The sequence below is a fragment of the Trichoplusia ni genome, chromosome 25 (assembly GCF_003590095.1).
Source record: "Trichoplusia ni isolate ovarian cell line Hi5 chromosome 25, tn1, whole genome shotgun sequence".
NCBI lineage: Eukaryota > Metazoa > Arthropoda > Insecta > Lepidoptera > Noctuidae > Trichoplusia > Trichoplusia ni.
Window position 1 is genome coordinate 698,464 of NC_039502.1, and position 27,914 is coordinate 726,377.

At 35.7% G+C, this 27,914-nt stretch overlaps 2 protein-coding genes across 5 annotated transcripts; both read left to right on the plus strand.

Annotated features, from left to right (window-relative positions):
- On the plus strand, positions 1-12,589 carry LOC113505384 (insulin-like growth factor-binding protein complex acid labile subunit). Of its 4 annotated transcripts, none has more exons than XM_026888056.1 (15): positions 1-162; positions 635-738; positions 862-933; positions 1,230-1,382; positions 2,692-2,890; positions 3,254-3,421; positions 3,886-4,082; positions 4,412-4,543; positions 4,859-4,927; positions 5,356-5,505; positions 6,162-6,287; positions 6,695-6,789; positions 7,297-7,474; positions 9,548-9,589; positions 10,341-10,382. In XM_026888056.1, exons 1-13 carry the CDS (start codon positions 72-74, stop codon positions 7,472-7,474), a joined length of 1,734 nt encoding a protein of 577 aa, XP_026743857.1. In that variant the 5' UTR covers positions 1-71; the 3' UTR covers positions 9,548-9,589; positions 10,341-10,382. The 4 variants fall into 4 exon arrangements, with proteins under 4 accessions (XP_026743857.1, XP_026743858.1, XP_026743855.1 ...); XM_026888057.1 differs by having other exon boundaries at positions 2-162; positions 3,922-4,082; XM_026888054.1 differs by lacking the exons at positions 1-162; positions 635-738; positions 862-933; ... (7 more) ...; positions 6,162-6,287; positions 6,695-6,789 and having other exon boundaries at positions 7,442-7,474; positions 10,341-12,589.
- Positions 12,590-17,623: 5,034 nt separating this feature from the next.
- Positions 17,624-24,623, plus strand: LOC113505383 (protein artichoke-like). Its single transcript, XM_026888053.1, has 3 exons — positions 17,624-18,078; positions 19,014-19,042; positions 19,410-24,623. Exons 2-3 carry the CDS (start codon positions 19,027-19,029, stop codon positions 22,688-22,690), a joined length of 3,297 nt encoding a protein of 1,098 aa, XP_026743854.1. The 5' UTR covers positions 17,624-18,078; positions 19,014-19,026; the 3' UTR covers positions 22,691-24,623.
- The last annotated feature ends 3,291 nt before the right edge of the window (positions 24,624-27,914 follow it).

Here is a 27,914-nt window from a genome sequence, read left to right on the forward strand (position 1 = left end):
CGTTGGCTAAGAAACGTCTAACTAAAGATCGCGACCAAATCGATTAGTTTTAATTACTGTTACCTAAAAAAATGGCTAAAAAGAAAATCGAGTTATTTACGGAAATACATTGCGAAAAGGAATTCGATAATATTATCAAATACAATCCGGACCAGCTTATTTGTAGGTATTTCTGTGAATTATTTTTATTTTTGATATAAAAGTGTTATCATCCCTATTTGTGTATTTTAAACTGATTGCTAACTTTGTTTCGTGTTAATAGAGTTTCCCGTATTGAGGCCACATGGTCACCCACTTCCTCGGAGGTGGAATGCTTCATATTTTGTTTTTCTAGGCGTTCGCATTTACATTTTACCAAGGTCTTTAGAAGCTTATTCATTTTTATATATAACTCATTCTGCCTGTTATATTTATCTTTCGTATTGTTTTATGTTTTATCTAATAACCTCGGTGCTTAAAAATTATATGAAATCACATGGTCTTTCTGATTAGGTTTTTTTACCTATTAAGGTTGTAATTAGGTAGAAGACCTGCTTGCTGCTTGACGGTAGGGGGTTACCATAGTCTCTGCATCCATCACTAGGGGCATTAAATCCGTATTTGAATTAAAGACATGTTTACTCCTATTTAAAAGGTGCAGAAATATACAGTTATGCTTTCGGATCATGCATGGCATTAGACCGACTGTTTACCACTATAAAGCTAGATTGGAGTGAAGGAAAATTGATTTTGCTCAAGGTAAGTTTATTCACATTAATTTGTATGAAATGCAAATGTTGTGTAAGCGAGACACCTCTCAATATAATGCGCCATCTCTGTCTTGCAATGCACAGACTAGTCTAATTCTGGTTGTATTTTTAGGTGCCTGCTGATGAAATTGAAGCTTTGCAGCGGTTTAGACATCAAAGTGAACCTGTCTACATGTTTATTTTGGTTCGTTTTTTACTACCTATATTAAGAATAATTAGGAGTATGTATTTAAGGAGATACTTCTGGGAAGAAGGTTCAGCTACACTCGATACGGTCGGTCCGTGGGCGGGTGACTTAAAGACTGTGAGCTTGGCTGTAATTTAAGAAGAAGCTAGAAAGTCTGAGAACCAGTCTGGTTAAGGGCTATCGTGTAGCTCAGGTTAATGGGTTAAGTTCACAAAACTACTGTTTTCTTAGTACATAGTCCTTTAATTTCACTTAGTTGCCAAACAAACTTCACATAAGGATTTCAATTGCAGAACATGAAAACAACAAAAGTTTTCCGCGGTGTGGACAGCGTTAAATTCGCTGAAGTGGCCAAGAAAGAGCTAGACTATCATAGACAAGAGCTAGGAGGCATCAGTACGCAGCGAATGTTTTACGAGTTACATGAACCGACGCCAGACGAAATGGTAAGCGGAGGAGGCGAAACGCCGCGCCGCGTTGATGCCGTATATTGCGTTATTTGAGGCTTTATTAACCCTAGAGAACTGAGCTTATTTGGCATAGCCATGAGGTACACGATACCTGTATGCTTTTGTGTCCTTCTTCTGAGTAATTTCGTGCCGAAGGCTCAAAGAAACTTATTTCTGTCTTCTTCTTCCTTCAGATTAATATTATCAGGGACTTTTGTGAACTAGAATTTAAATGCTTTTCTAAAATCAAGTTTAGAAAATATACCAGATTATTTATATCAAATATAGTTTTCATGCTAGGTATCTATACCGCTATAACTTCAAATAATATAAGATTTTGGCAACAATAACATTCTTAAACCACATATTCAAGGTAGGCTTCAAAGTAGGCTATTTGAACGTCAAAACAAGTAGACAACATCCCGTATCGCCTTTTGCAGCTTTCTAACTGCTCTAGGTATGAAGTAGGAACTGCTCAAGAAATTCCACAACGCCGAGTGCATCCGCTCTGGATAGCTAACATTTTGCCTTTGCTAAATTCGTAATACCGCTACAAATTCAACTGAATACCGTATTTTATCTAACCCTTAAATGTGATATATATTGTGATATAAATCTGGGACTTAAAAAGTCTAAAAATAGATACATTCGGCTTCGAAATGGTATTTATAAATTCGGACGGTAGGTCGTGTCACATAATTTATGTTTGCAAACGTTTTTAGAACATTTTGCTACGTAACAGTCAGCTGTCAGGTTTGATATCCCATACGAGATTTATGTAGTCAAAGGATTTATGAGGCGTATCTATTGGATTTTTTTTATACTATTTGTAGGTATTTCGTAATAGTATGTAGGTGTACCTACTTAACTTGAAACATTTTAATCCCCAACATAAAAAACGACATGCTATTGATGGCATCGCAGCATTTTTTCCGGCTAAGAAATAATAAAATTATAAAATAATAGATTTAAAAGCTAAAAACTGACGTTTTAAAATCAAAATCGGTCCAGCCGTTTTTATAGTTGATTTCGGTTTATCATTTCAAGCTAATTTCGATGAATGTATCTACCTATCGTTTATATGGCAGTAACATTTGTCTGTTTAGGTTTTAATTCCGCCTGTGACCAATGTTCAGTTTTGTTTAGATAGATAAATGTAACTGGTGCGTGGGTACTGTAGGTACTATTTAGGATTCTGCCGGTCTACCACCACGTCTCAAAGTAATATTATGTTCGTTCAAACTTGTGCGTGAATCTTTTCGTTATCCTAAGATTTAAAAAAAAAATCATTGAAATACTTCAACAGGAGTGGATGACAATCAGGGCTACAGAAAAGGAACAAGAGGCTACGTCATTGACTGCTCGCCGTTTGAGCCGCCAAGCGGTCCGCAAGCGACACCGAGCCGAGCTGATGGTTCCGTACCTCACTGATGTGAACTTCGTGCTGTTCTGGCCTCACTGCTACCACGCCCATCCAGAGTTGTATGAGCGATGGGATGCTAATAGTTCGAGTCTTTCACTTCTCACCATCATTTAATTTTTAAGAGCCAACTCAAAATTTTGAGTTTTATTTCACTAGGCTAATGTGTTGATAATATAGGTAATCAAGGTCAAAATCTGGAGGTAACCATTTTTGAATTGTTATAAAGCTCTTATTCTATATCTTTGCATTGAGGATATTTCAAAATTGTTTTCGTTGGTAGTGTACCTCTGCCAAAATTCTGTTTATTAATTTTTTCTATTTGTGTTTGACGATAAATTAAGTTATTTTCATTTATCGGCAAACCCAATAGAAAGAAAGCAATCCGCGCTTTAATAAACTGTTTTTCAGTTTTTTTTTCACGTGTTTTGATTTATTTCTTACCCAGACATCGTAATGGTCGGTAGAGAGGAGATAGAGTTGACTCCTGAGAAGATCACTGATATATTTTATGCTGGAGATGCGCCTTTGAACGAAGCTTCGGTTAACAAACTGCAGTCTGGACGAGCTCTCGCTATATGCTTCCGTTTGCTGGATGAAGATGTCAGTTTTGTGGGTTAGTAGTTCTAGTGATGTTGAGATTTTCTATCGTGTTGCCGGGTAATTACTATCCTTCAAGTGACATGCTCAAAGACACCCAGACAGGACAATCGATCCTGGATTACGTCATAATCGCTTTCCTTAAGCAGGGATCGAAGCCACGACACATCGCGCTCAGTGATTTTGGAGAGGAAACCTCAACCAATTCATCAGATTGTTTTTAATTCTTACCACATTCTAGCTTCACACCGAATTTTTTGTTGTTGCCTGTCGATCGTAAGAAATTGTAGTATGGAAAACAATGCGGGCAAACTAAGTTTTCCAAAATTACAGATACTTTCTTCATTCTTAATTTTGAGAAAATCTGGACACTGACATGTGGCATTGGCACAGAGAGCAACCGTGATGACCAATTCTCTCTATAAAGAAGAAAAAATTGTACCTAGGGAATAAATATTTTGCGTACCTTTTTGCTTATAGCACAGAAAATATCATTCAATCGTCCTCTGTCGATAGCGCTGGTCCGTAGAATCCTTTACGAGGAAATACAGCCATACGACGAGAGTAGTTCACACCACTCGTCTGAAATGAAAACTGCTTTCGATCGATACAAGACCTTAAGCCCCACAAGAGAAGAAGTCTGGACACGGCGTCGTGAAGAAAGGGAAGAACAAAAGGTTATCATTGTGATATCTTTAAAAAGTAATCACTTCTTGGTAATTAGTGAAAAAGGAAAATAGCAGAGTAATAACATCTGCCTTTTACACCTGCCATCACATCTTAATGTATTATTATTGCAGTTGTGGAAACTTGACAGCATTCTTCTTCTTCTATACGGGGTAGAGTGGCATCTTTCTTTCACAACTGCAATCATCGCTTATCTCACTTTAGTGGTGGGCACTATAGAGTGTTCAATTTTAAAATTTTCAATAAATATGCGTCTTAATTTAACAGTCCGTCAAATTAGTATTGCATATAGGATAGAAAACATATTAATTCATTAAAGGCAAACAAAAAGAGAAGAAGAGCCCGCTTTCTGTCCGAAATGCAGCGTCTGGCCCAGCTGGCTAAAGAGGAAGCATTAGAAGCAAAGCGCCAGGAGAAGGAACAGCGAAAGTTACTCTTGTTGAAGAGTGGTGTAAGTAGTATTAAATGTATATTGTGTACCATAGTTTGTGAAGATACGTATTTTAGGAGGTTTTCTTATTGATTTTTTTGCGATGCGATTTAACCGACAAGAGCGTACTCCTCATTTTTCTTTTCATTTTCCAAGAGGTTGGACTGCAATTCCCGCAGCAGTAATATTAAGTTAAGCTTATTCGAAATATAGTAGGTGTGCTGATTAAAGCTTGTTTGTTCGTTCTGTGTTGGGAAAATGACATTGTCTTGTTGTGAAATAATTACAGGCTAAATTTTATTGTTGGAGGTTATTTGTTGTTTTTCTGTTTAACAGAATTTAGGGGCATTAGATCAGCTGAATGAAGAGAGAGATGATGATAATGTGGATGTAGAAGTACCAGAGGTAAGTTCAAGAATATGTCACACAAATTAACTTTGTAGTGAGGTTCTTGAAGTCTTGAGCAGGTGTCAACGGACGACAGGCGTAGAGAGACGTATCTCTTGAGTACATTTTATTGTACCCTCAGCGAGAATTGCCATGTCACTTAAGATGGATGATAGACAACTATTTTGTCAGTCTATCGGTCTGTGGCATCATAGCTCCCGAACGGAATGAGTGATTTCAATTTAATCTGTTTCGTATTGAAGCTGAATTACCTATGTGCGAGCGTCCAAAAATGGACCGCAAAACTATATATCTTCCACTATATTATATCCAATAATACTCCCTTAGTTTTTTTCGTAAGCGGCGTATCCTCAATGTCACTCACCTCCTTGGGGGAGGGAGTGGGGGTGGTGGATGTCAGACTCATACTGATTGCATACGTGCAGGAGTTGTCGGAGGAGGAAGAAGAAGAAGAGGATTTGTTCGAGGAAGACGATGATGAATATTTTCCACCTCCTGGACTACTAGTACCTGGTTTCTATGCACCGCCTAACGATATCGCCAAGGCTAATGGCCTGGCTGTATTGTTTCCTAAGGTATCAACCAATTTTATCAATCATCATCTAATTATATTCTTATTCTACACATTATATGCAAATACTATGGACATATATCAAAATAATAGTTTTCAAAGTACAAGGTAACTCGACCCTATCCCCCTAAGTCGTTTGGTTTTGCCATTCATATTTATTCGTAGCAATTGTGCAGTACAGTGTCATTGACAGTTTAGTTTTAATATAAGTAGTCAGTCAGACAGGTTCCCCAAAAATATTAATAACGTATTATTCATTGTATCACATAATTTAAGATTTAAGAAGATTTAAAGCACTTAAGATGAAATGGGGCTAGTAACACCACTTGCCAGTAATGGTAAGTGACGTCACACGAGATTTTATTTCACTGTATCCTTTCACGTTATGTTTACGAGGTAAAACAAAATATATGTATCCATTTTTTTAAATGTCTGACGGTCTCAGATTTTTTTTTGGTCAAAACCGATATTGCAATCGCAATAATCATCATAATGATTAGTAGTCTTTCTGACCACTGTCACCTCTAGAAAAAGATAAATAAAACTTCTGATTACAGTCACAATTATCAGCTGCAATTTAAAACTGATCTAACATAGGTCATTAGCCTTCACTTGTCTCGCGTATAAGTATCGGAATGTTCGTATGACGTCACTTTGCAGTTGGTACTTGAACGCGTGACCCCTCAGCCAGAATTCCTGCCTCGACATGTGCTAGTACTACTAGAAATAAGCAAGCGGTACAAAGCTATTGATGCGATCGCTCCCTTTAAATACGCTATAATACATGTAAGTATATTTAATGCATTGTTTTTTTATATATTGATTATAAATCAAAAGAAAAATTAATTATTGAACAGAAATAATAGTATTTTTTTTTATGTTTATGGAAATCCCCGCTATAAGTTATTCTTTTTAAGGTTACATTTTCACCGCTATCTGACTGTTCGTCCTTCTGATCAGGCTGTATATTAAAACTCTTCTGATCAGGCTATATAACTTTAATAATCCCTCAGGGTTACGAAACCGACTCGCTCCTGACCGGTAAATTAATGTTTACCGCGGTATTTTTTTGGCGGGCATATAATACACAGATTTTTAACGCTATTTTCAAAATCGAATAATTCTTCTTACTAGCCCATAGTGTCCGTTAAAACAAACATCCGAAAATGTTGTAACAAACAATGTATTTACAGATGGGTATATTTAAAGCTACATCGCCATACAACAGCGTACACATTGCTTACACAGTCAAGCAATTCGATACTGTAGATAACAATACTCAGAATTTGTAAGTTTATACTGTTTTACTATGTTGTTAGGCTTGATTTTAATTGTATATTTACATGTCTCGTTGGCCCAATGGTCAACAGCATGACAGCTATGTATGAGGCCTCGGTTTCGATTTCCGGGCCGGGACTGAGTAGTTACCAGGTTGTTCGAGGATATATTTAAGTCGTAAAATAGCCTCAAACATACCTCCGCTTATTAAGTACTAGTTGTTGCCCACGACTCCGTGTGCGTGGATTTCAGTTTACGACGCGCGGTGATTCCTGATTCAGGGAGAATGCCCAAATCTGTCCAAAAACCGCTGGGCTCATATCATTATTTTAGATAAACAGTATTTAAATCCATCAAAGCTGTAGTCATTTCAAAAAAAGTTTATTGCCCATTGACCTCCCTTACAACCACCACCGTACATACGCGTCAAATAGGGCTGGACTAATCGAATCCATTAAAACTAACCCAAGAATCCAAGTGCGTCGCGCCTTTTTTACTATCCAAATTAAATTCACAGGGACCAAGTAAAAATAGCTTTCATGATATCCATGGAGGTCGACATACCGTTGCTGCACCTCATGGATCTGAATCCAATCCACGTCAGCAGGGACTGTTCTATAGGAGAAGAGGAATGTGCGGCCATGTTCCCAGTGGATTATGGAGACGAGATAGACCAGTTTGAAGACTTTGTATAGGTAATGAGAGGTTAACAGCCGTGAGTAAAATGTCGTCCTAAGTGGCTTCCTGTATCTGTCATTGTCTAAGTGTTGTTCTAATAAGTACTTTTGAAATAGAAAAGTCCTCTATTCGTCATCATTATCATTACCATAACAAGCCTGTCTTAGCCCCTGCTGGACATAGGCCTTTCTCATGCAAGCCACTGAGGTCGATCTTTGGCTCCCCTTCTCTAATCTCTGCCAGCTGTCTTACGAATATCATCGCCTTTGTTTTTGTTAGAGATTTAACTTAGTTAACTAAACGCTGCCTTTTTAAAGACAAGAATTAGGCTTACCTAAAATTACATAAAACAAACTCATTTTTTTACTCATTTTAACACTGCTGCCGCCTTTTAAAGTAACTCTTGAAGTAGTAAAAGCGAGACGGCCATAAACCACGCGTAGCGTTGTCTCACCACTACAGCAGTAACAGATACATACCTAAATAAATAGTATCATAGAATAATGCTCTACGCAGTTTTTGGATGATAGATAAATTAAAACACACTGAATACGCAAAAAAATATAAATAATAACTTGACCTACAAATGAGAGACTTTGATCGAGGAATCATTAGTTATTGTATAAAATCTGTCAGTTTACAGTTTTAGTATGTTACGAATAATGGACTAAATACTTATACTCAAAATCTTATTCTATTTTTATCTTATCTTATTTTTTATTGATAAATTCATATGGGCTACTCATCTCCTGAACGGTTGAACTGTCTGCGATTTTACATACACGTTTTGTTATCTGGAATTCATAAGCTACTTTATATCTAAGTGAAGCTTCGGACTCGATGCAGAAAGTTTAGGGCTGCGTGCTGTCCAGAGACCTATGTTTAACAGTGAGTCTGCGAGTTAATTGAATGAGGCCTCGAAAACGGGACGCTAGGCAAAACTAAAACAGCCCATTCTTTAATTTTCTGAGTGTGAAAAAAGTTTGTCTACCTCAATCACGCGTTTATGAGGTGTGGTTCTTTTTGACCATGTTTTTTTATTCACTTAATTTTTAGAAAGAGTTTTTGACCGTACGTATATTATGATAATAAACAGTTATATTATTATAGATACAAACGAAAATGCAATAAATGTATAATTTTAAGGCAAGACGAAGTAGTGTTATACGTGTTTTCAACTGTTAATTTCCTCTCAGAGGCAAATATATCTAGGTATTAAAGTAGTTTGCCAATGTTTATTAATCTATGTCACACCAGTTTCACTTAACGCGGTGTCAGCAAAAATTCCAAGCGTCGAATTTTATGAGTCCTATCTCATTTGGACTTTGAGTTTGCTAATAATACGTCGCAAATTATTTATATGCAGGTGAGTGATTTAATTCAAATATTTTCAATTTTACTTAGAAACTTATATACCTATAGACATTGAAATAATACAATAAGTAATATTATTATGTTAACAGTTAGTACTATATTCTAATAACATTACTTTTAATTATGGACATGTTTATTAATATTCAGTCGAAATTCAGACAGAATTTTATTAAAAAAATATTTTTTGTTTCAATGTCTTAATTCAAAGAAAGTTATTTTCGAGATTTTCAAAATCCCGTTAGCTATCGAGCTTATATGGTAAAGCCGTTTATAACTCAGAATTGCCAGTCTCTAAAGTTATAGCAAAAAGATCTGCCAAACTGCATCTAAAACTTTCAGTGAGTGTTATACGAGTATTGTTAGAAACTATTTTCGTCGCTTGTCAACCGATAAATTATTTATATTTCTAGATTCTAATTGAATTACCGTACTTTTTAGTGCCTACTCGTATCTTGCGGATCAAAGTGACCAGAAAAAACAGCAGAAACCCTTTGTGTTATCCTTAAGTTCTTTTTACGACAAAAGTATTTATAATCTTCCTTTAGTTTCCTTTCCTTTAGTTATAATCTTCCTTCTTTAAGCATTTAGGTATACCACAAAATACTAATAGTACTCAAGGAAATTTATGTGATATATTAACGAACGAACTTTCTTTAGAAGCTTAATTCAGAGTCATTGAATATATTTTCTTTAATGCGTATTTAATTAATTTTCAGTGACCATAAACAGAATAAGAAATCAGACCATCATGCGTCATGGTAAGTAGATACTATTGTTGTTTTATTCTTACCTTAACAACTATTCATGATCTCTTTCTTTTTCTTTTTTGTCATATTTTGTAAGTTGACTTGTTTATTGCGCACCTACCGCTTCGTAAAGCGTTAAGGTCGATGTTGAAGTGAGATGGCGCATTACAAAGATCGTAGCAGTGTCTCTTTCCTACGAATGCAGGTCTTGCTTAAGACCTGGAGGTTAGGTTAGTAAGTGATGGATTAATGTTAAAACAGCATTAGTGAATATTTCCAGTCGAATAGTCATAGACAAATCGGCGGGTTCGATCCCCATGTGTGTATTTTTGTGATCTACGAACGCTTGTCCTAAGTCTGGGTGTCTTTGTGCATGTGCCTTGAATGTTTGTGTAACCTCCGCGAGACAAGGATTTAATTCCTAACTGCAAGAGTCGTTTTCAAACAGAAAGTGAGAATATTATATATTGAAAATACTGTTTTGTATTTCATTTAATCCTGATGCATCAAAAATTATATTCTCCAAAAATTTCTTACTACAAGTAGGTAATGTAATTTGAAGCACCATTACTTGGGAATCATTTAAGATTTTGATTAAATATTGCTCCACTATACAATACTTTTGCACAAGTACCTATAGTTTCAAACAGCCAAGTATGTTGTACTGTGTATGTGGTATTATGGTTTGTAGTCGGTAAAAAATCATATTTACAATTTATCTACCTTGGGGTCTACATATCAACCAACTGTATATTGTTCACAGTTCACATACCGCTGTTCATTATTATCCTCACGACCGCCTTATGTTCCTGCTACTGCCCTCACGATAAGATTCGGAACCGAACCCAGTGTGCCTACCGAATATACTGTTTTGGGAAAATTCGCGGCGTCACCCTACCGGACCAATGTCGAGAGGCCACTAACTACCCCGTCACCGTAGACGTGACCTTGAGCGACGCCGAAGACCACTTCGACGAAGACAGTTTCGTAGACGAAGGGCTCCTCAACTACATCACCACACTCAAGATATCAGCTCCATGGCAAACAACGAACCTTACAATCCTCACGTACACCACCAGCCTTCAAAACCTATATCTCGTCAACAATCGCATTGAAACAATTTCCGGTACTCCCTTTTACTATTTAAGCCGCCTTCAAAATCTCTACTTGTCCCACAATAAGTTGACGGATATCGAACAGCTCTTCCAGTTTCAGAATTATCCAAACAAACTAAGGAGGCTGTCGCTAGCTCACAATGAAATCGAAGACTTACCCGGTGATGCCTTCGGCGATCTCTCGTCTTTAGTAGAACTCGACCTCTCATTCAATAAAATCTCAGATTTATCAGAAGAACCGTTTTATAACCTAACAAAACTTGAAGTTCTCAGGCTTAACAATAATAGAATAAAAGACCTCAATGGTGCCGTCAATGGTTTACCTATGTTAAAACAACTATATTTGAGGGGAAATCAGATCCATAACATAAATGAAGAATCACTTAAAATTATAAAGCATTTAGAAATATTTGACTTGTCGAGTAACGACCTGGAACAAATAAAACCAATCATGTTTTCGAGGCATTGGGAGCATTTAGCTAATGCTTCGATTTGTAAAATTATTCTTTCGGAAAACCAAATTGTGAGCGTGCCGAACGCTACGTCCAATGAGATCTCATCTAGGTTTGTAAGGCAATCGCATGGACACAACGTGGACGTGACCACAGATTTAGACCTTTCAGTAAACTCCATTACCGACATACAATACAATGCTTTTCAGTCTCTGATTAAATTAGTGAATCTTAACTTGTCCAAGAATAAATTGATAGATTTTGTCGTGAACCCCAAAGATCTCATCCACGTTAAATACTTGAATTTAAGCGAAAACTTCATAATGAAATTGTATTACGAAACATTCTCCAGCATGAATAACTTGCAAAATATAGATTTATCGGGTAATCAACTTTATTACATACCTGATATGGCTTTTAACAATAATTACAATTTGAAACTTGTTAACATGACTTATAATGAAATTGAGAAACTTGATGCTATCCACATAAATATGTTTCATCCTAGCGGAGGGGCTATGGATCTTTCTAATAATCGCCTTTTCAAGCTCACGATACCCTATGGGGAAGGTCTTCGATTGTATTCTTTGATCTTACATTCAAATAATATAACGGATATCTCTTTGATCGACTTGAGCCATCAATCCGAACTGCAATCGTTAGATTTCAGTAGGAATTCTATTCAGGAATTGCACGCGTCCTCATTACTACTGCCTGTGAGTCTCGAGTCCCTGGATTTGACTTGTAATAAAATACAAAAGATCGGACCCTCAACTTTCGTCAAATTCACACGGTTGAAAACACTCCGTTTAAGTAACAATCACTTGACACGAATTGAATATGGAATGTTCCAAGGTCTATCTTCTCTAAAGAATCTGGATCTATCTTACAACAGAATCAAGGTTTTGGAGTCCAAATTATTGTTAGACTTAAAATGTCTTCAGCTTCTCTCAATGAGGTCCAACGGTTTGGATTTAATAGATTTCACAAGTTGGTATGGGCATAAGTTTAATCTTCAAGTTTATGTAGATAATAACAATTTTACTTGTGAATGGTTGAGTAGTGCTTTGAACGATTTTAATAATGGGTATAGTAGAGTGAAGCCAACTGTGTTAGTTGGGGGTCACGGTCGCCACACTGTTGAGGGTATACCATGTGAATCTGGGAAGTCTGAAATGCTGTTCGAAGGTCCGGAGTACGTAATGGCGGATGAGAGGCTCCTAGCCACAAGCCAGAAGATTCTAGAAGCTGTGCGAGAACAGAACTTCTTTTTGAGAAAGTTCATGCGGAAGTTGTTTCCCGACGAAGTTTATCAGATCGTTTCGCAGCGGTAGTATGATTTGATGGACTGAACATCTTTAAAACTTCCGGTATGCAAGTAGCCCTTGCTAGGTCGCCTTAATTAAGTAGTTATTCGCCATTTTATAAAAAAAAAACTTGCTTTACCCTGGTCATTTTAAAATTTTAAATTACCAGTTCAGTTCAGTCCAATCAGTTCAACCTAAACAACTTTTTTCATGTCTTACGATTATTAAAAAGGACTGGCATAGATTTTTTATCTTTATAAAAATTAATTGATCATTGATAACAATTTGTAGGTGGACCAATTTTTTTTGGGATGACTTTTTTTGTAAAATATGCATATATCCACGTACAGGAAATTTGTGAAATTACCGAGGTTATTAAGATTTAGTCCACATTTCTAAAAAAAGGGAGTTAATTTTTTCATACCCAGTTTCTGTCTTCCCAGTATCTGTATACTTATTTTGCCTTACATTATACTCATGAGGCTCAACTAATAAGCGTGTACTTATTTACAGAGTTCAACTCATCTGTGCGCGCGGCGCTTTGTGTGCGTTCTTTAGTTAGTGTGATTGCTATAGAAGCTTAATTTGTGTGTCAGTGACACACAAATGAAAGCTGTTTTAATACATAACGTCACTATATAATATGTACAAGCGAAACCCACACATAGTTTTGAGCGCAAAGATGAGATGAATTTTGCCATTTCTTTTGTTTATGCGCCTAGTGTTATGTTAGTTATTTTATAATAGCTTTATATTTAAGTCAGTGTTATCATGTTAGTTTTTAATTTGAGTTATATTTTAACTACCATTATATTTTCTTTGTTTTAACTTAAAAAAAATATTATTTTGTAACACTTGTTCTTAATAAAAACGTTACATGGAATTATTGTTTTTTTTTCTCCTTAAAAAATGTTGGGTCTTACAATTATTTACAATGAAGTTAGGTATCGTAATTCGGGGTGTACTGCAACTACTAACTCGTTAACAGTGCACTTTATAATACATTTATACCTAATCTATATATAAAGCTGAAGAGTTTGTTTGTTTGAACGCGCTAATCTCAGGAACTACTGGTTCAAATTGAAAAATTATTTTTGTGTTGAATAGACCGTTCAGCGAGGAAGGTTTTAGGCTATATACCATCACGCTGCGACTAACAGGAGCGAAGATAAAAGGGAAAATGTGGAAAAAACAGGGCAGGTATCAATCACAACTTATATCTTCTAACCACGCGGACGAAGTCGCGGGCAACAGCTAGTAGTTCATATAATGCAATACATAATATGGTACTTTAAAACAGTGTCGTCAGTCGCATGGAAACTGATCGCTGGGCAAAAGCAATGCGGCGCTGCCTGCCTAGGAAGCGGTGATAGGACGACCTAAACTGCTCCATATGGGCTGCATGTAGCAATATAGAAAATCATGGAAGGATTTCGGGCAGGCCTTTGTCCAGCCAAAAGTGGGCTAGATAACAAAGGTGACAGTGAGACGCTACGAGAGACGCTCCGGTTATCTATCACCACCAGTTACAGGACATGCATACTTTATGTCTTTTATAACAAAGGGCTTTTCCCCTGTCACAAAAGTGTAAATGTAAAAGTATGTCAAAAAATCTTTAATAAGGACCCATCTGAGTTCGATCCTACAACCTGGGCCCCACTATGTCATTATATCGACGTAAACCTTATTGCTCTGTTATGGTTTTTTATGGTTACCCATCCGCTTCTCGACCGCTGCGAGTATTGCTTAACTTATAGCATAAGTCACACTGCTCGTCAAAAATATAGGTCACAAGCCTTTAAATGTTTTTGTTATTAGTAAAGATTAAAAACAATCCCAGATTTTTTGTCAATAATGTTAGGCAAAGTCACATGGAGTGTTTAGTACCTATTTATTACAAATCAATAAAGAAAATATTGTTTGTATGTTTATTAATGAATATTAAGATAAACATGGACCAGAAGTGACTAACTGCATGTGTCTGAGACGCCATTGAATGATAAAATTACACACAATGTTATCTTATTCGCTGTCCTTGAGACTTAAACTACACTCACCGGCACGGAAACTTGGCCATGGAGAAATTTGACGATAATTCTATATTGGAACTTATATTGACACTAAATTAAAATAAGATAAGTCTATTGACTATTTTTCATGATTTTAAACATTATTTTTCTCAAGTACACTACACCAAAATACTGTTTTTTTTTTAAACACATTTTTTCAGAAAACGAAGAACTTTACACTATCAGTTTCAATACACTATGGATTGAAAAACAACTGTATGTTTGTTGTTTTTTTGTGTTTTTAATATCGGGTGTTCCCTCCTCCAGCTCTAATAACCGCCTGCATGCGCTCTGGCATGCTTTGGATGATGTTCCGGATATCCACTGGCTGTATGCTATCCCAAGCGACCAGTGCTGCATTGCGAAGCTGATTTAGAGTATTGGGGCGGTTGGAGTTTGCCTTAATTTTTCTTTTAAGCATGTCCCAGATATGCTCTATTGGATTTAAGTCTGGGCTACGAGCTGGCCGCTGCAATTTTCTAATACCGACCTCCTCAAGGTATTCCTCGACACAATGTGCAACGTGCGGACGAGCGTTATCATGCATTAGGAGAAAATTGTTTTCTCCTATGAAGCCTGTGTAAGGCAAAACGTGTTCCTGAAGGATTTCTTCAATGTATCGGGCTGCAGTCAGGCGGTTATCGACGATGACCAGCTCTGTGCGAGCGTCGGAACTTATTCCTCCCCAAACCATTATTGAGCCGCCATGAAAGCTCTCAGTTTGTGTGGTGGTTATTGGTAAAAATCACTCTCCTCTTCTTCTTCACACTCGTTCTCGACCGTCTGGAGCACGCAAAGCGATTCTACACTCGTCAGTAAACAGTACTTTAGCCCATTGCTCGTGTGTCCAGTTGACGTGTTCTCTAGCAAATTGAAGTCGAGCTACTCGGTGCTGTCTGAGAAGAAGTGGGCCACGTGCTGGTCTACGGGCTTTTAAATTCACTTCCTCCATTCGTCTTCTTACTGTACGCTCGCTAACATTGACACCCCTTGTGATTTGGAGCCTGTGGCGTATCTCAACCGCTGTTAGGTAGCGATTTCTTAAGATTGCTAGCGTAATAAAGCGATCGTCCCGTACAGATGTGCATCTGACGCCACCACTTCCTGGCCTACGAGAGTAGCGACCTGTCTCCTGATATCGTTTCAATGCATATTGCATCGAAGAACGGGGTACGTTAAGTACTAAAGCAACCTCACGCTGTGTTAGCCCTTGGTCGATTAGTGCTACGGCTTGTGCAACCTGAGCTGGTGTTAGTGGCATTTTTTTTGGTTTTAAAACACGGCTAGTTATTGAATTCAACACAAAATATCACAAATTTGACACAGCTGAAAAGAAAAGCTTCACAAAACACGATTTTAAAACTTGAACTTATTCGCTCAAATGACCCGATTCGACTAAAACTTAAACTATTGCACAGAATGCACTCAAACATAATGAATTACTCTCTTGAACTAAGGGTAAACATTTTTTGTACCTACCTTCATAAAGATTAATCATTAGAAACACTTAAAGCTCTTGTTATCGCAGAATACGCGCTTGGCCAAGATTCCGTGCCGCTGAGTGTAGATTATCGACCAGATATGCTTGTTATTAATTTTCGTTTTTTTTTATTACCACACTTTTAAATCTTTGTTGCTAAGGTCGTTTACCTTGATCGTAGGAAAATAAGGGCTAGACGAACAACCAAAAAAGTAAAGGTAACGCATGGTAATAATTTGTGTGGGTATATATATTTTTGTTTTTCAGTTTTTCCCCCATCTATTCGTACCCCATGTCATCGTCGCTGTGGTAACAAATGGGCTTGTGTAAAATATTCTCTTTTTTTTCTTAACTAACGTTCGTCAATGTTTATTGCGGTTTTCAATTTGGAAAGAAAAGGAAAAAGGATTTGTTTTGTTCTCACCTTAATAATGAGATAATTATTACCTCTATTAAATGATGCAACGGTTTACTCACGCGTATTTATCGGGAGTGCCCGACTAGTTTCGGACCCAACCGGAGTCCTTTACCATGAGCTGAAGCGGCGGGGTCGCGAGCCGAACTAATTATAATCTTTTAATAATTCCATAGTAAAATTATAAACTCGTTAGATTTTGCATTGATACATCTAACAAAAAAATGAATGGAGTTAATTTAAGTCCGACATATCCCTAGGCCGCACGGCCGCCGTGCCTCCAATGTGGGGGGGGGGGGAATTAGCGTTTCATCCCGGAAAACAAAAAACAATGCAACCATATATTTATTTAAAATCGCACTACGTGTTATGAAACAAACTTAAAAATGTATTTAAATTCAGTAGATCCAGCCTTCCCAGCCTTTTAGCTAAGAGCTAATAAGTTCTATCTCCAAACCCCAAAATATTGTTGAACTAAACTCATTAAATTAAAATTGTTTTTTAATTCTGACATGCCATTTACCTCTTTTTGCAACAAGAGCGACAGAAATAAAAGAAAGAAATTGATAAATAAATAAAAGATATAGCGTACAGGAAACGTTGAACAACATTCAATTTATTAGAGACAAATTGTCCATATATTTTTGTTATTAACTAATAGTTATTATGAATGTATGTCTGTGTGTGTTACGATAAACGAAGTAACGTCCTGTCAGCTTTACTGATAAAACGGTCATGCGCGATCTGACTGATAAATGCGAATGGTTCTGTATGAGGATCAGTTACATTTTTTATAATTTTTGAAGAAATCAATTTGATAAAACTGTTCGTAATATTTTTTATTGATTTTTGAGTAGTTTTTATTAAAAAAACTAAAATTCTCCTTTCAAAATTACGCTAATTGTGAAAAGCTTATCCACGCTAGAATAACTTGTTATTGGACCCATTAATAAACCAATTGTAAATTTATATCCGTGGTCCCTGATAACTGAGCTTAACTCAGTGGTCAATCTCTTTTCTTTGCTTAAACTACGAGTAGCTATTTTTTCTCATGTATCCGCTTGCTATGGAGGGAAGTGGAACATTTTTTCTTACTTCTCCTTTTTACTATTACAAAGGCAGTTAATTGTTCCCCCTGGTTTTTGTTGGTTTCATTGTAGATCCTGGCTTACAGGAGTTGCAATGACGGGCATGTGTGGTGGGATAGTCCCTTAAAAAACCTATCAGTGTCTCTGATGGGCCTAATTCCATACAGAGTTGGATTGAGTATTGATTGCTCGATTGCTCATTACGGGTGGCCGGGTTGCCGAAAGTCGATCAATAAACTATTCAAAAATGATTCTTATTACACTCAAGACAAGCGTAATATATCTTTTGTTTTCTGTTATCTAACATTTATATTTTGGTAGCTACTATTCAATACTACACCAACGCCGCGCAAAAATGAACTTAACCGTTATACAAATAAGACACTTCCATTGTTGTGTTGTATTTAATCGCTATCTCGTCATCGACACTTGCAATTAGGTTTAGTATTTCGATACAGTACCCTAACTTATACTGCGCAGTTCGCACATTCAACTCGCCGTGCAACAAGAGCGGTCTCATTGTGTATCGATTTAATAAACAGTTTTTTTTACCGTCGGGAATAAAATTGTCATTTGTGAGTATTATATTGGAATTTTTGTCTCTATACGGTTGATGTAATTATGTTTGGTGATAGTTTTGAAGCAATCAAAGACTTGTTGTGTTGAAAATTCAAGTTTAAGTTAAATTTACCTAAGTGAAAGATAAGTTAATATACGCGGCATTAATTTTTGTTTTCCGGCTTTGATCTTAGTGTATTTATTGTTTTGATTTTTGACTGAAAAAAAAAATGCTGTCTACGTCGTAGGACATTCTCAATACTAGTGCTTTACTAATGAACATATGTCTTTAGACATTTAGAACGGCATTAGGTGACATGAATCAATATTTTTCAACGTTTAACTTTGTCAAAAGTGTTTTAAGCCAGCTTAAGATGACGTTATTTTTATAATATTAACGTAAATATCCACATTACCATCATTTACTTAGATCAATAGTTTAAAAAGCGTCCAAAACGATTATTAGAAACAGATCCATTCTAAAGGCCATTTTCTTAGGCTAACAGCTACTTCCTCATATTGTGTTATACAATCATGTCACCTGAAGCTTATATTCTACGGCTTGTCAAGATATATATGCTCTGTCTTATGTATAGTGAGTTACAAAAGTCTTTAAATAATACCAGGTTTACAAAGTACCTGAAATCACTTTTTTTCAATGTTTTTTTGGAATTTTTGGTTCTGATATTACGTACCCAATTGTTACTGCGCTGTTACTCTTTTGCAACCATGATAATATTACTCTAAGTCGTGGCGGTAGACCCTCTGAAGACTGCTTTTTTGGAGGACTGCTGCTGCCTCTGAATGTGGTGGAAGTGAGATGGCGCTACATGATATAGAGCGATGTCTCTTTTCTACACCCTGCTGTACCTATGTATTAATGTAGGTTTTGTTTAGTCTAAAGCGTATGTTTTGAACAGTGACTATTTTAAAACAATGTTTTTTTTTACAGGTATGTGGGAGATATGGATTTTAGAATATGTGAGTAATGTTAATAGACTTATTAAGAAAAATTATGACCTGTTTTATAGATAAAATTCAGGATTTTACTGTTAAAAATTAGTCCAGTTAGTTTATACTATGTAGTTATGGTGCCTCTTTTAAATCAACCAATAACTAACACAAAACTAAGGCACCTATTAATAGCAGAAGACACGGAAAACATATTCAGTTAATTAATTTTCATAAACTTCATACTAATATAATAGAAAAGTCATTATTGCACACCACATAACTACATGACTCGAAAAGTAACACAGTGCCGCAATACACTAAGCTTAGACCGAAAACAAGAATCTCAACAAACATTATCTTTATATTTAACTCAATAATTAATTTCCATTCATAGGCCTCCTCATCACAACCCTTATCATGTTCACGGAGCAATGCACTGTGACCTTCATCAACAACAAGTGTCGCTACAACATGGTCTGCGTCAACACCCTTGACAACAACAACCAAGGCTGGAACAGATTCCGTCACGACCCATACAACAGACCCATGAACATGGACGAAGTTGACATGGAAGCCTGCTCAAGACACATAACGTACGGAGGATATGAACTAGACCCCGTCTATCTCGTCTTTCGTCACAAAATCAAAGATCTCGACACATCTAAACCAGTTCCGATAACCTACGATTATGGCGGACAAGGTATCGTCAACGTCATTTATTCCCTAGACTTGAGTGATAACAACTATGACTACACACCAGTTCTGAAGAGCATGCAGAATCTCGCGTTACTTGACTTGTCAAAGAACCAGCTGACTACAGCTGTACTGTCGAATTTGTACGCATTGAATAGCCTGAAGGAAATCGATTTATCATACAATACAATAAGTGAAATCCAAGTGAATACGTTCGACCACCCTTACAGTAGTCTGAACAAAATAAACCTCTCCCATAATTACTTGGTAAAAATTCCGGATGCTGTGTTCGATAGGTTTGGTTATTTGGAAACTTTGGATTTGTCTCACAACTACATTGAAGGCTTGAGTCCATTTAGTTTCGAAGGCATCAAGAGTTTGTTGCACCTAAATATGTCAAACAACCGCCTTTCAGACATCAACTCTTCTCTATTCAGATTCAGTGAATTGAAAGTTTTAAGTCTAAGTAACAATAGAATAAAAAATCTAAAGCTAGTTGATTTCGAAAAATTAAACAAACTTGAAGTTCTTGATTTAAGCTCTAACGCTATACAAACGTTTGAATTTAATTTGTTTCAAAACATGCTTCAGTTGTACAGTCTGGATTTAAGAAACAATGTTCTAGATGTTTTAAACAAAGACACATTCACTAATTTACAATATTTAAGTAGTATCGATCTTTCGAGGAATAAATTTAAGTCTTTGCCTAAAGGATTGTTTAAAAATAAAACCGTAAATACTTTCTCTATTACGGACAATTTGTTAGAGGGCTCTTTGTCTAGAGGCATGTTCGATGGTGTGAATGTTACAAGATTAGATTTGAGTAACCAATTTTTGTCAGCAATAGAAGATTACGCTTTTTGTGATCTAGTCAGACTTGATACACTGCTTCTCAATAACAATGGAATCAGTTCTATATCCAGTAACAGTTTTAAAACTATAAGAAGTTTGGAACAGCTAGACTTATCAAATAACCAGATAGTGAGTATCGATTTCCAGAAAGATGATCTTTCTAACTTACGGTCGCTCTTACTTAGGAACAATCGTTTAGCACAAATAAAACACGAACATTTTCTAGATCTAAGTAATTTAGAATATTTAGATCTTTCTGAAAACGCTATAACCCAGTTGGCTCCTAGTTCCTTTAAATCGTTGAGGAATTTGATCAATCTGAGAATTTCTAGCAATCCTTTATCTGGTACACTTGAAACCGATACGTTTGATGGCTTAGTTTCATTGCCTACCCTCGACATTTCTTGTAATCTGTTGGAAACCATACAAAATGCCTCTTTCAATGATATGGCTGAATTAAAAGAGCTTAATATGTCTAGAAGTGAAATAAAGGAGCTGCAGTACAATGTATTTGTTCATACTGGGTACATAGAAACCTTGGACCTGTCTTACAATAAATTAGAGACTTTTTCTGTAAATATGTCTGAACTGGTTGGACTAAGTACGTTATTCTTAAATAACAATTTAATTAAAACTATTTTACCTAGTTCTTTATACGGTTTATCTCGTTTAGGCCGAATTAGTCTAGCTAACAATCTAATAGAAAACCTCAACAACGATACATTTGATAATCTTGTCGATTTACGAAACGTTGATTTGTCGAATAATGAAAAATTAAATTTCCATGTTGGATTATTTGAAAGAACTAAAAACTTGGAAACTATAAATTTGTCGGGGGTCCAAACAGATATAGATTTCGCGGATATTAGTGATGCCCCGATTCTGGAAGTTATGATGTCTGACTCGGGTTTGCATAATATTAGTTTGTTGAATCTTAGAGGACTGACACATTTGAGCACTTTAATTTTGAGCAACAACAGTGTATCTGAGTTACTTGCAGCAGACTTTTCAGGTTTGGGTACACTTAGGCACTTAGATTTAATTCACAATAAAATATCTTTCATTCAACCGGGAACGTTCAAAGACAACTCTCTTTTGTTAACTCTTAACATTTCTCATAATTCATTATCAGCTATTGGCTACGGAATTTTCCGTGGCCTTATTTATTTAGATATTCTAGATTTATCGTACAATAATATACAGGATTTGTTAAGCGAAAGATTTTATGAAGTTAAAAGTCTCTCGCAGTTAATCGTGGATCATAATAGAATTGATTCTGTGAATGCCGAAGAGTTCGCAGGAACTAGTCTTGTAAAACTAAGTATTGGTGATAATCCTTTGCCTTGCCACATTCTTGTAAAACTTAAGAAATACGGAACCCCATTCAAAATAACAGCTATTAAATTAGATGAACATAATGGGGAAAATATAGACGGAGTTACATGTAATAAGGATTATGATTCAGCACAGACGAAAGGGCCTGAAACTGTAGACAATAGAAATGATATTCTTATTGACATTAGAAATATCTTATACATGATGAATAACAACTCTAAAACAGTGAGAGAATCAAAAGATAATAACTATTTACAAAATTTTACAAAAGAACTTGAAAAAATAAACACAAGTAACAATGAAAAATTTTCAAATTTAGTCAACTTCAGTATGAACGTTGTAAATATAAACAATGACACAAACATGATACTTCAAAAAATCCTGAATTCTTTGAACGAAAACACAGCTGTTACGACAACGACTGTTTTCACTCCAATTCATAACGAAAACAAAACCATTGATTTCATTCCTTATGTAAATAAAGTAAAGGAAGAATTGGAAAAGACAATAGCTGACGAAAAGCAAGGCGTTATTGATGAGATCGAAAAGAGGTTGTCTATGTACCATTATCAAACAGAATCTCTACCAACTAGCCCTAACAATGAGAAATTAGTTTCACACGATGTAAATGTTAATACTAAATCATTCTTCACAGAGACTTGTGTAGCATTAATATTATTAATCTTAGTCGGGTTAGTTTTATACAAGTTTTATAAATCTAGGATGTACATTCGGAATAGATTGTCGTTTAGCACAAGGGAATTGCCAGGCGCCATGGAGAATTCTGCATTGTGACTAGCAAACGACTTTCTTACGTAATATCAAAATGTGAATCGAGGAATTCCGTAATCTGTGGTGAAAATAAAACACCCTGTTCAGTTAGTACATTCCTGAAATGCTTTAAACTATGAAATGTAATCGGAATGGAATCGTTTATTTCGTAAAAAGGTGTGTTACGTAAGATAGGTTTTCATCTTAATTTAGACACTTAGATTCATTTTTTTGTTTTGAGTTTGTATGTCTATGTTCTTCTAGAGAATGGTGTCATAAAATAAGGCAAGAATTTACCTAAAATCATAAATTTAGGGATAAAATTATCATGTCAAGTTTGATTTGTAAATTTGGTTGTGCACGCATTTGTCAAAATCATATTTTATACATTAGGGTGAAAATGATCGACATCTGCAATGTCTAGCTAAGAAATTAGACAAAAATAATGAAATTTTGATCTATTTATTGACGTGAAAATAGGCCTCAGTAGTTAAGGAGTTGCAGGACATATTCAAATTAATTAATGCAAAAGAAAAAAGTCACTCATGAAATTTATCGGGTGTTTATTATTCGTTATATTAGCAACAAAAATACAACATTAGTAAATTTTCAGCTATTTATCTATCACGCTTTATGAGATATAGCCTGTTGGTGACATGTTTTTTGTTTGTTCTCACTAAGGTATTTAATCCTTGTGAATCTAGAAGACAAGCATTCGGGGATCACACAAATGCATGTCCTAAGCTAGAATCGAACCCGCGACACGTCGGGCACAGTGCGTTTGGCATAATGACCTCAACCACTCGGCTATCCGTGCAGTTAACCGAGCGCTCCCGACAAAAAGGTGTGAGCAAACCATTTTAAACAATTATGATTGTCCTCACGTAGTTTATTTGAATAGCCTAAAAATATTGCAGGTGTCGGTGTTTGGGTCTAGATTCTCGAAAGGCGGATCGTAACTTAATTGAATACATTCGGACATTGTTGTTGTATCATATCGTACACCTGTCGAGAAATAAAATAATATTATTGTTGTAAGATCACGTATTATTCTATGTTACTATAGACAACCTTAACAAATAGTCTTAAGGCAATGATAGTTAGACATATTGATAGCGATACACTTCTATACGTGATGAAGTACTAAATTAATTTAACAACATAACATGCAAGTGACTTCAAATAAACCATCAAGCCAAACTTGATGAATTTTTATGGGACCAAATGAGAGCTATTTCACTTAAATGAAAACAGAATCAACGAAATCGGTTTATCCAGTACAAAGTTTTAAGATAACTTTTGAAAGAGCAGTTTCGAAGAAAATGATCGATTTTGCTTTTTATATTTTTGATTTTTAATTTTTGGATTGTTTTTTTTGTCAAAAGATGTCGACATCTATGCTCAAGAATAGTATTTAAAATACGATTGTAGGGTCTTATGTCTATGTCTATGTCTATGTCTAGTATCTAGTACGTACATAACCATTATGACCGAAATGCTTGTATATCCTTCTTCGGTACTTCATTTTTTCTAATAAAAATTTCTTTCTTCTACTCTCGTTGCTACCTAGGTAATATTTTGGTTCTCTGAATTTGGTTAACAGGTTACTGCAAACGCAAATTGCTGACTGCTTGACCGTTTTATGTTAATTGGTAAAAATGATTGAACAATTTGATCTCTTTGTAAGCCATGGTTTGTAGTGTAGCACGTCTTAAAGTAATATTTTTGGAGTAAAGATATACATATATGTCTCTCTTCCAAAACTTCAATATTATTACTTTGAACGTTGGTAAGGTAGAGTAGAGAGTTAGATTTGGTAAAGTTGGCTTCTGTGTTTTGTAAGTCATGCTTTGTAATGCCAACGTTAACTTACTATATCGAAAGTTATAAGTTACGTAATTATAATGTAACTAAGTCATTCCAAGATTTGTATTTTTGTAAATAAATATTACCTGTATTCTCGTTGTTTTATTTCAATTAAAGTTTAATATGGGTCACCCCAGCAATGGTCATTGTACGAAAGGTTCGATCCCAGCATAGCAAAATTGTAGAACCTTTTGATCCTACTAATATTATAAACGCGAAAGTGGATGTTTGCTCCTTTATTACAAAGAGATTTAAATAAAACTTGGTACACAGATAAATCAAAACTAAGTTAACACAAACGATAATTTTATCCCGATTTTTTGTTCCCGATGAGGTACATGCGTACCTTTGCCTTTAGTAACTACATAATACAATGTACGAGCCATAAAAAAGTACATTTAAGTACTCTCAAATTTCAAAGTTCTCTTTTATATTCACACTGTCCTGATATCGGGATTCAAGAAAAGCGTTCTAGTAATCTGTATTACCATATTGAAAACTAACCAATCCGCATACGAGCAGGCGAGGGAAGATCTTCTCCACTCGGGAAGAGGGCTTCAGCAGGTTTAATTTACCTAATTTTTGCTCATGCTGGTTATTCGATGATATTTATTTTTATCTAACTTAACTAGAAATAATCCTAACTATATCACCTTACAACCAAAAATAAAACAAAATCGGTTCAGACTTTCGAGACAAACAGACACGTAAAACTGATAACAAGGCTTAATTTTTGCATCGGCTGTAAAATTTAACAAAGATAATTTTACGAAGTCCCGTTCATTTAATATGTTTATAAATTATAATTAATTATGGTAACTTTACAGAATAAAATTTGTATTCAACAATTTTCTAGCAACACTGGCACGGGGATTCCCGTGAAACTGTTTATGACGTTGTCGTGTACTGTATGAGCACGTTTCTAATACGTGCGTCGTAAAAATAATGCTTATGGTAGACAAAGCACTAAATGATGACATAAAAATCATTGAACATGATCTATCGGTGAGTAGTTTACACAGAACTGACATAAAAATCAGTCAAGTGCGAGTAGACCTCCCAACACTGAGTGTACCGTAGAATTAAGCTAAAGAAAAACAAATCGATACATAAGAAATATTTCCGAAACTGCGATCATTTTAGTATTAGATGTTGCGTTACAGCCTGATCCAATTTTAAGTTTAAAACCTAAATAATCTTATAATTTTAAAGAAAAATGATTGTCAAAAGCACTCGTTACGATAAATTAAACGAACCTTAATTGATTATACAAATGTATTGTGTTGTATTAAAGTAAAGCTCTGATTGCCACTTTCCATTAAATCGTATTACATCAGCTCCATGTCATCACTATATTGCATTTTTATTAATTTAGAAGGCCACGTAACTACTGAAAAATTAACAAATTTAACTTGCAGTCAGCAAGTCTTTGCCCGAAAGCGAAATTGACCTTGTAATTTTTTTTAAGATTTTCACTCGTTCTTTTTGTTAAAGGAAATAACATACCGATCATAACTTCTGCATCATCTACTCAAATTATAAAAGACTAAATATAGGAAAGAATACACAATTGTCCAACTACCCCCTCGGGAAATGAAAGCTTGGTGTTATAAAAAAGGTTATTCCGATTCAAACATGAAAGGCTAACGCTAACCATCATCTAGCTTGTAGTATGTGTAGTTACAATCTTGCGGCAGCTATCTACAAGAAGATAAGCGATAAAATATAGCCATCCAGACCTCTCTTAAATGCCTTTATGTCTATCAGAGATGTTACTATCGGGAAAAAAGTGACCACCCTATACGCGCCCGACGAGCAAGGGGCAAAAGAAGGACCCAACTTGCGTTCCTCTAGCCATCATGGTTACCCTCCGACAGGGTACCTGTACTTATACATAGGCAAGGATGACACGCGTGATGCTTCGCGCCCTTTAAAAACGATGGAAGACCCTGCTATTCCTCACACCAACGATGCAGTTTCTAACATAGGAGCGGGGTTCATGTCGGGGTTCGTGGTACTCTGGGTCAGAGTTCCCGCTTGCCCCCGACCAATGGGAACTCCAGCGCACCCCTCCGCCTTCTCCAGGGTGCAGAAGGCCCATGAGTATCTACATATTTCTAAGGTTAACTGTAATACATTTTGTTTAGTATTTACCGTGACAACATTCACGAGCGACGGGCGTCAACCTCCTTTTACAATTAACGCGAAAGATAAAAGAGGTGACTCTTCTCTTTCAAACTTCATATCGCAAGCGATACTGTTATAGCACTTATGGCTACCAGTGGAAAGCTCAAAAACGGGTCTAGCATTGCAATTAAAGGAACCCCATGCCCTCGGGACCTATTCTCTCTAACAATAGTGAGCTTTTCTCTTTTTTATACCGACGTTCACTTGTTATGGCTATATCATATTATATACGTGTATTGAAATATACAGACATGCATTTTAAAGGGTTTGCAATCGTTATAAAGGTAAGAGTTGTTGTGTAAGGCTTAGATATTTTTTAATATTGAATAGGTTGTTACATATATTATAGACTGTTAAACTTGGTTTACTCACACGTGTTGTACGTAATACTTTATTGTAACTATAAATTAAGAGTTCGAGTTTTGACCAGGCCAAACGAAAAAAAAAGTTTAATGGGCGTAATAATTTTAGGCACATGAAAGAAGATTAAAAAAATAACAAGAGCGAGCCGGAGTCCCGCCACTTTAGATTTCGTACTAAATTAAATATCCTATTTGTTGTAACACAGAGGCAACGAGAACTGCATTTATAATTATAATTTAACGATTTAATTGAATCGAAGGCAAATCTCAGAAAAAGTAGATACTTAACAGATTAAACCTAAAAAAAATCGTTCTCTGAACAATGCTTAATGGCTAATTTATTGCTCGTAATTTATTCTATCGAGTAAAAATGACTTTCTTTGCCAAAACAGCGCCATCTGTTAACTACGTCATACAAACATTTTCAAAACAAATTTGTCAGGTACTGTTTCGTAGTTGCCATGGTTTTGCAATAGATGTCGTTATTAACGAGTTTCGCTATGCGCTATGCTATGCTATGATCATTCCACACATGTTTGTTATTGCAATTATTTGGAGTACTTAAGATGTATTAATAAAAATATGGGAAGAAGAGGTTTCGGGTAGGTTACTTTATCTTAATCACCACATTACAATTTGAAAATTTTGTTTTGTAGAGGATAACTCTTTGTAACTTGTATCTTCTTATACGAGTAAGTATTATTTGTTTAAAATTAAATATATTAAATTTGTATGTACTACAATACAACCCAAAGAACAGTAACAGTATTTTCATGTTCCAACAAAAACTAAAACTGAACAAGAAAAAAATAAACAATTTCTTCTTCCAATTT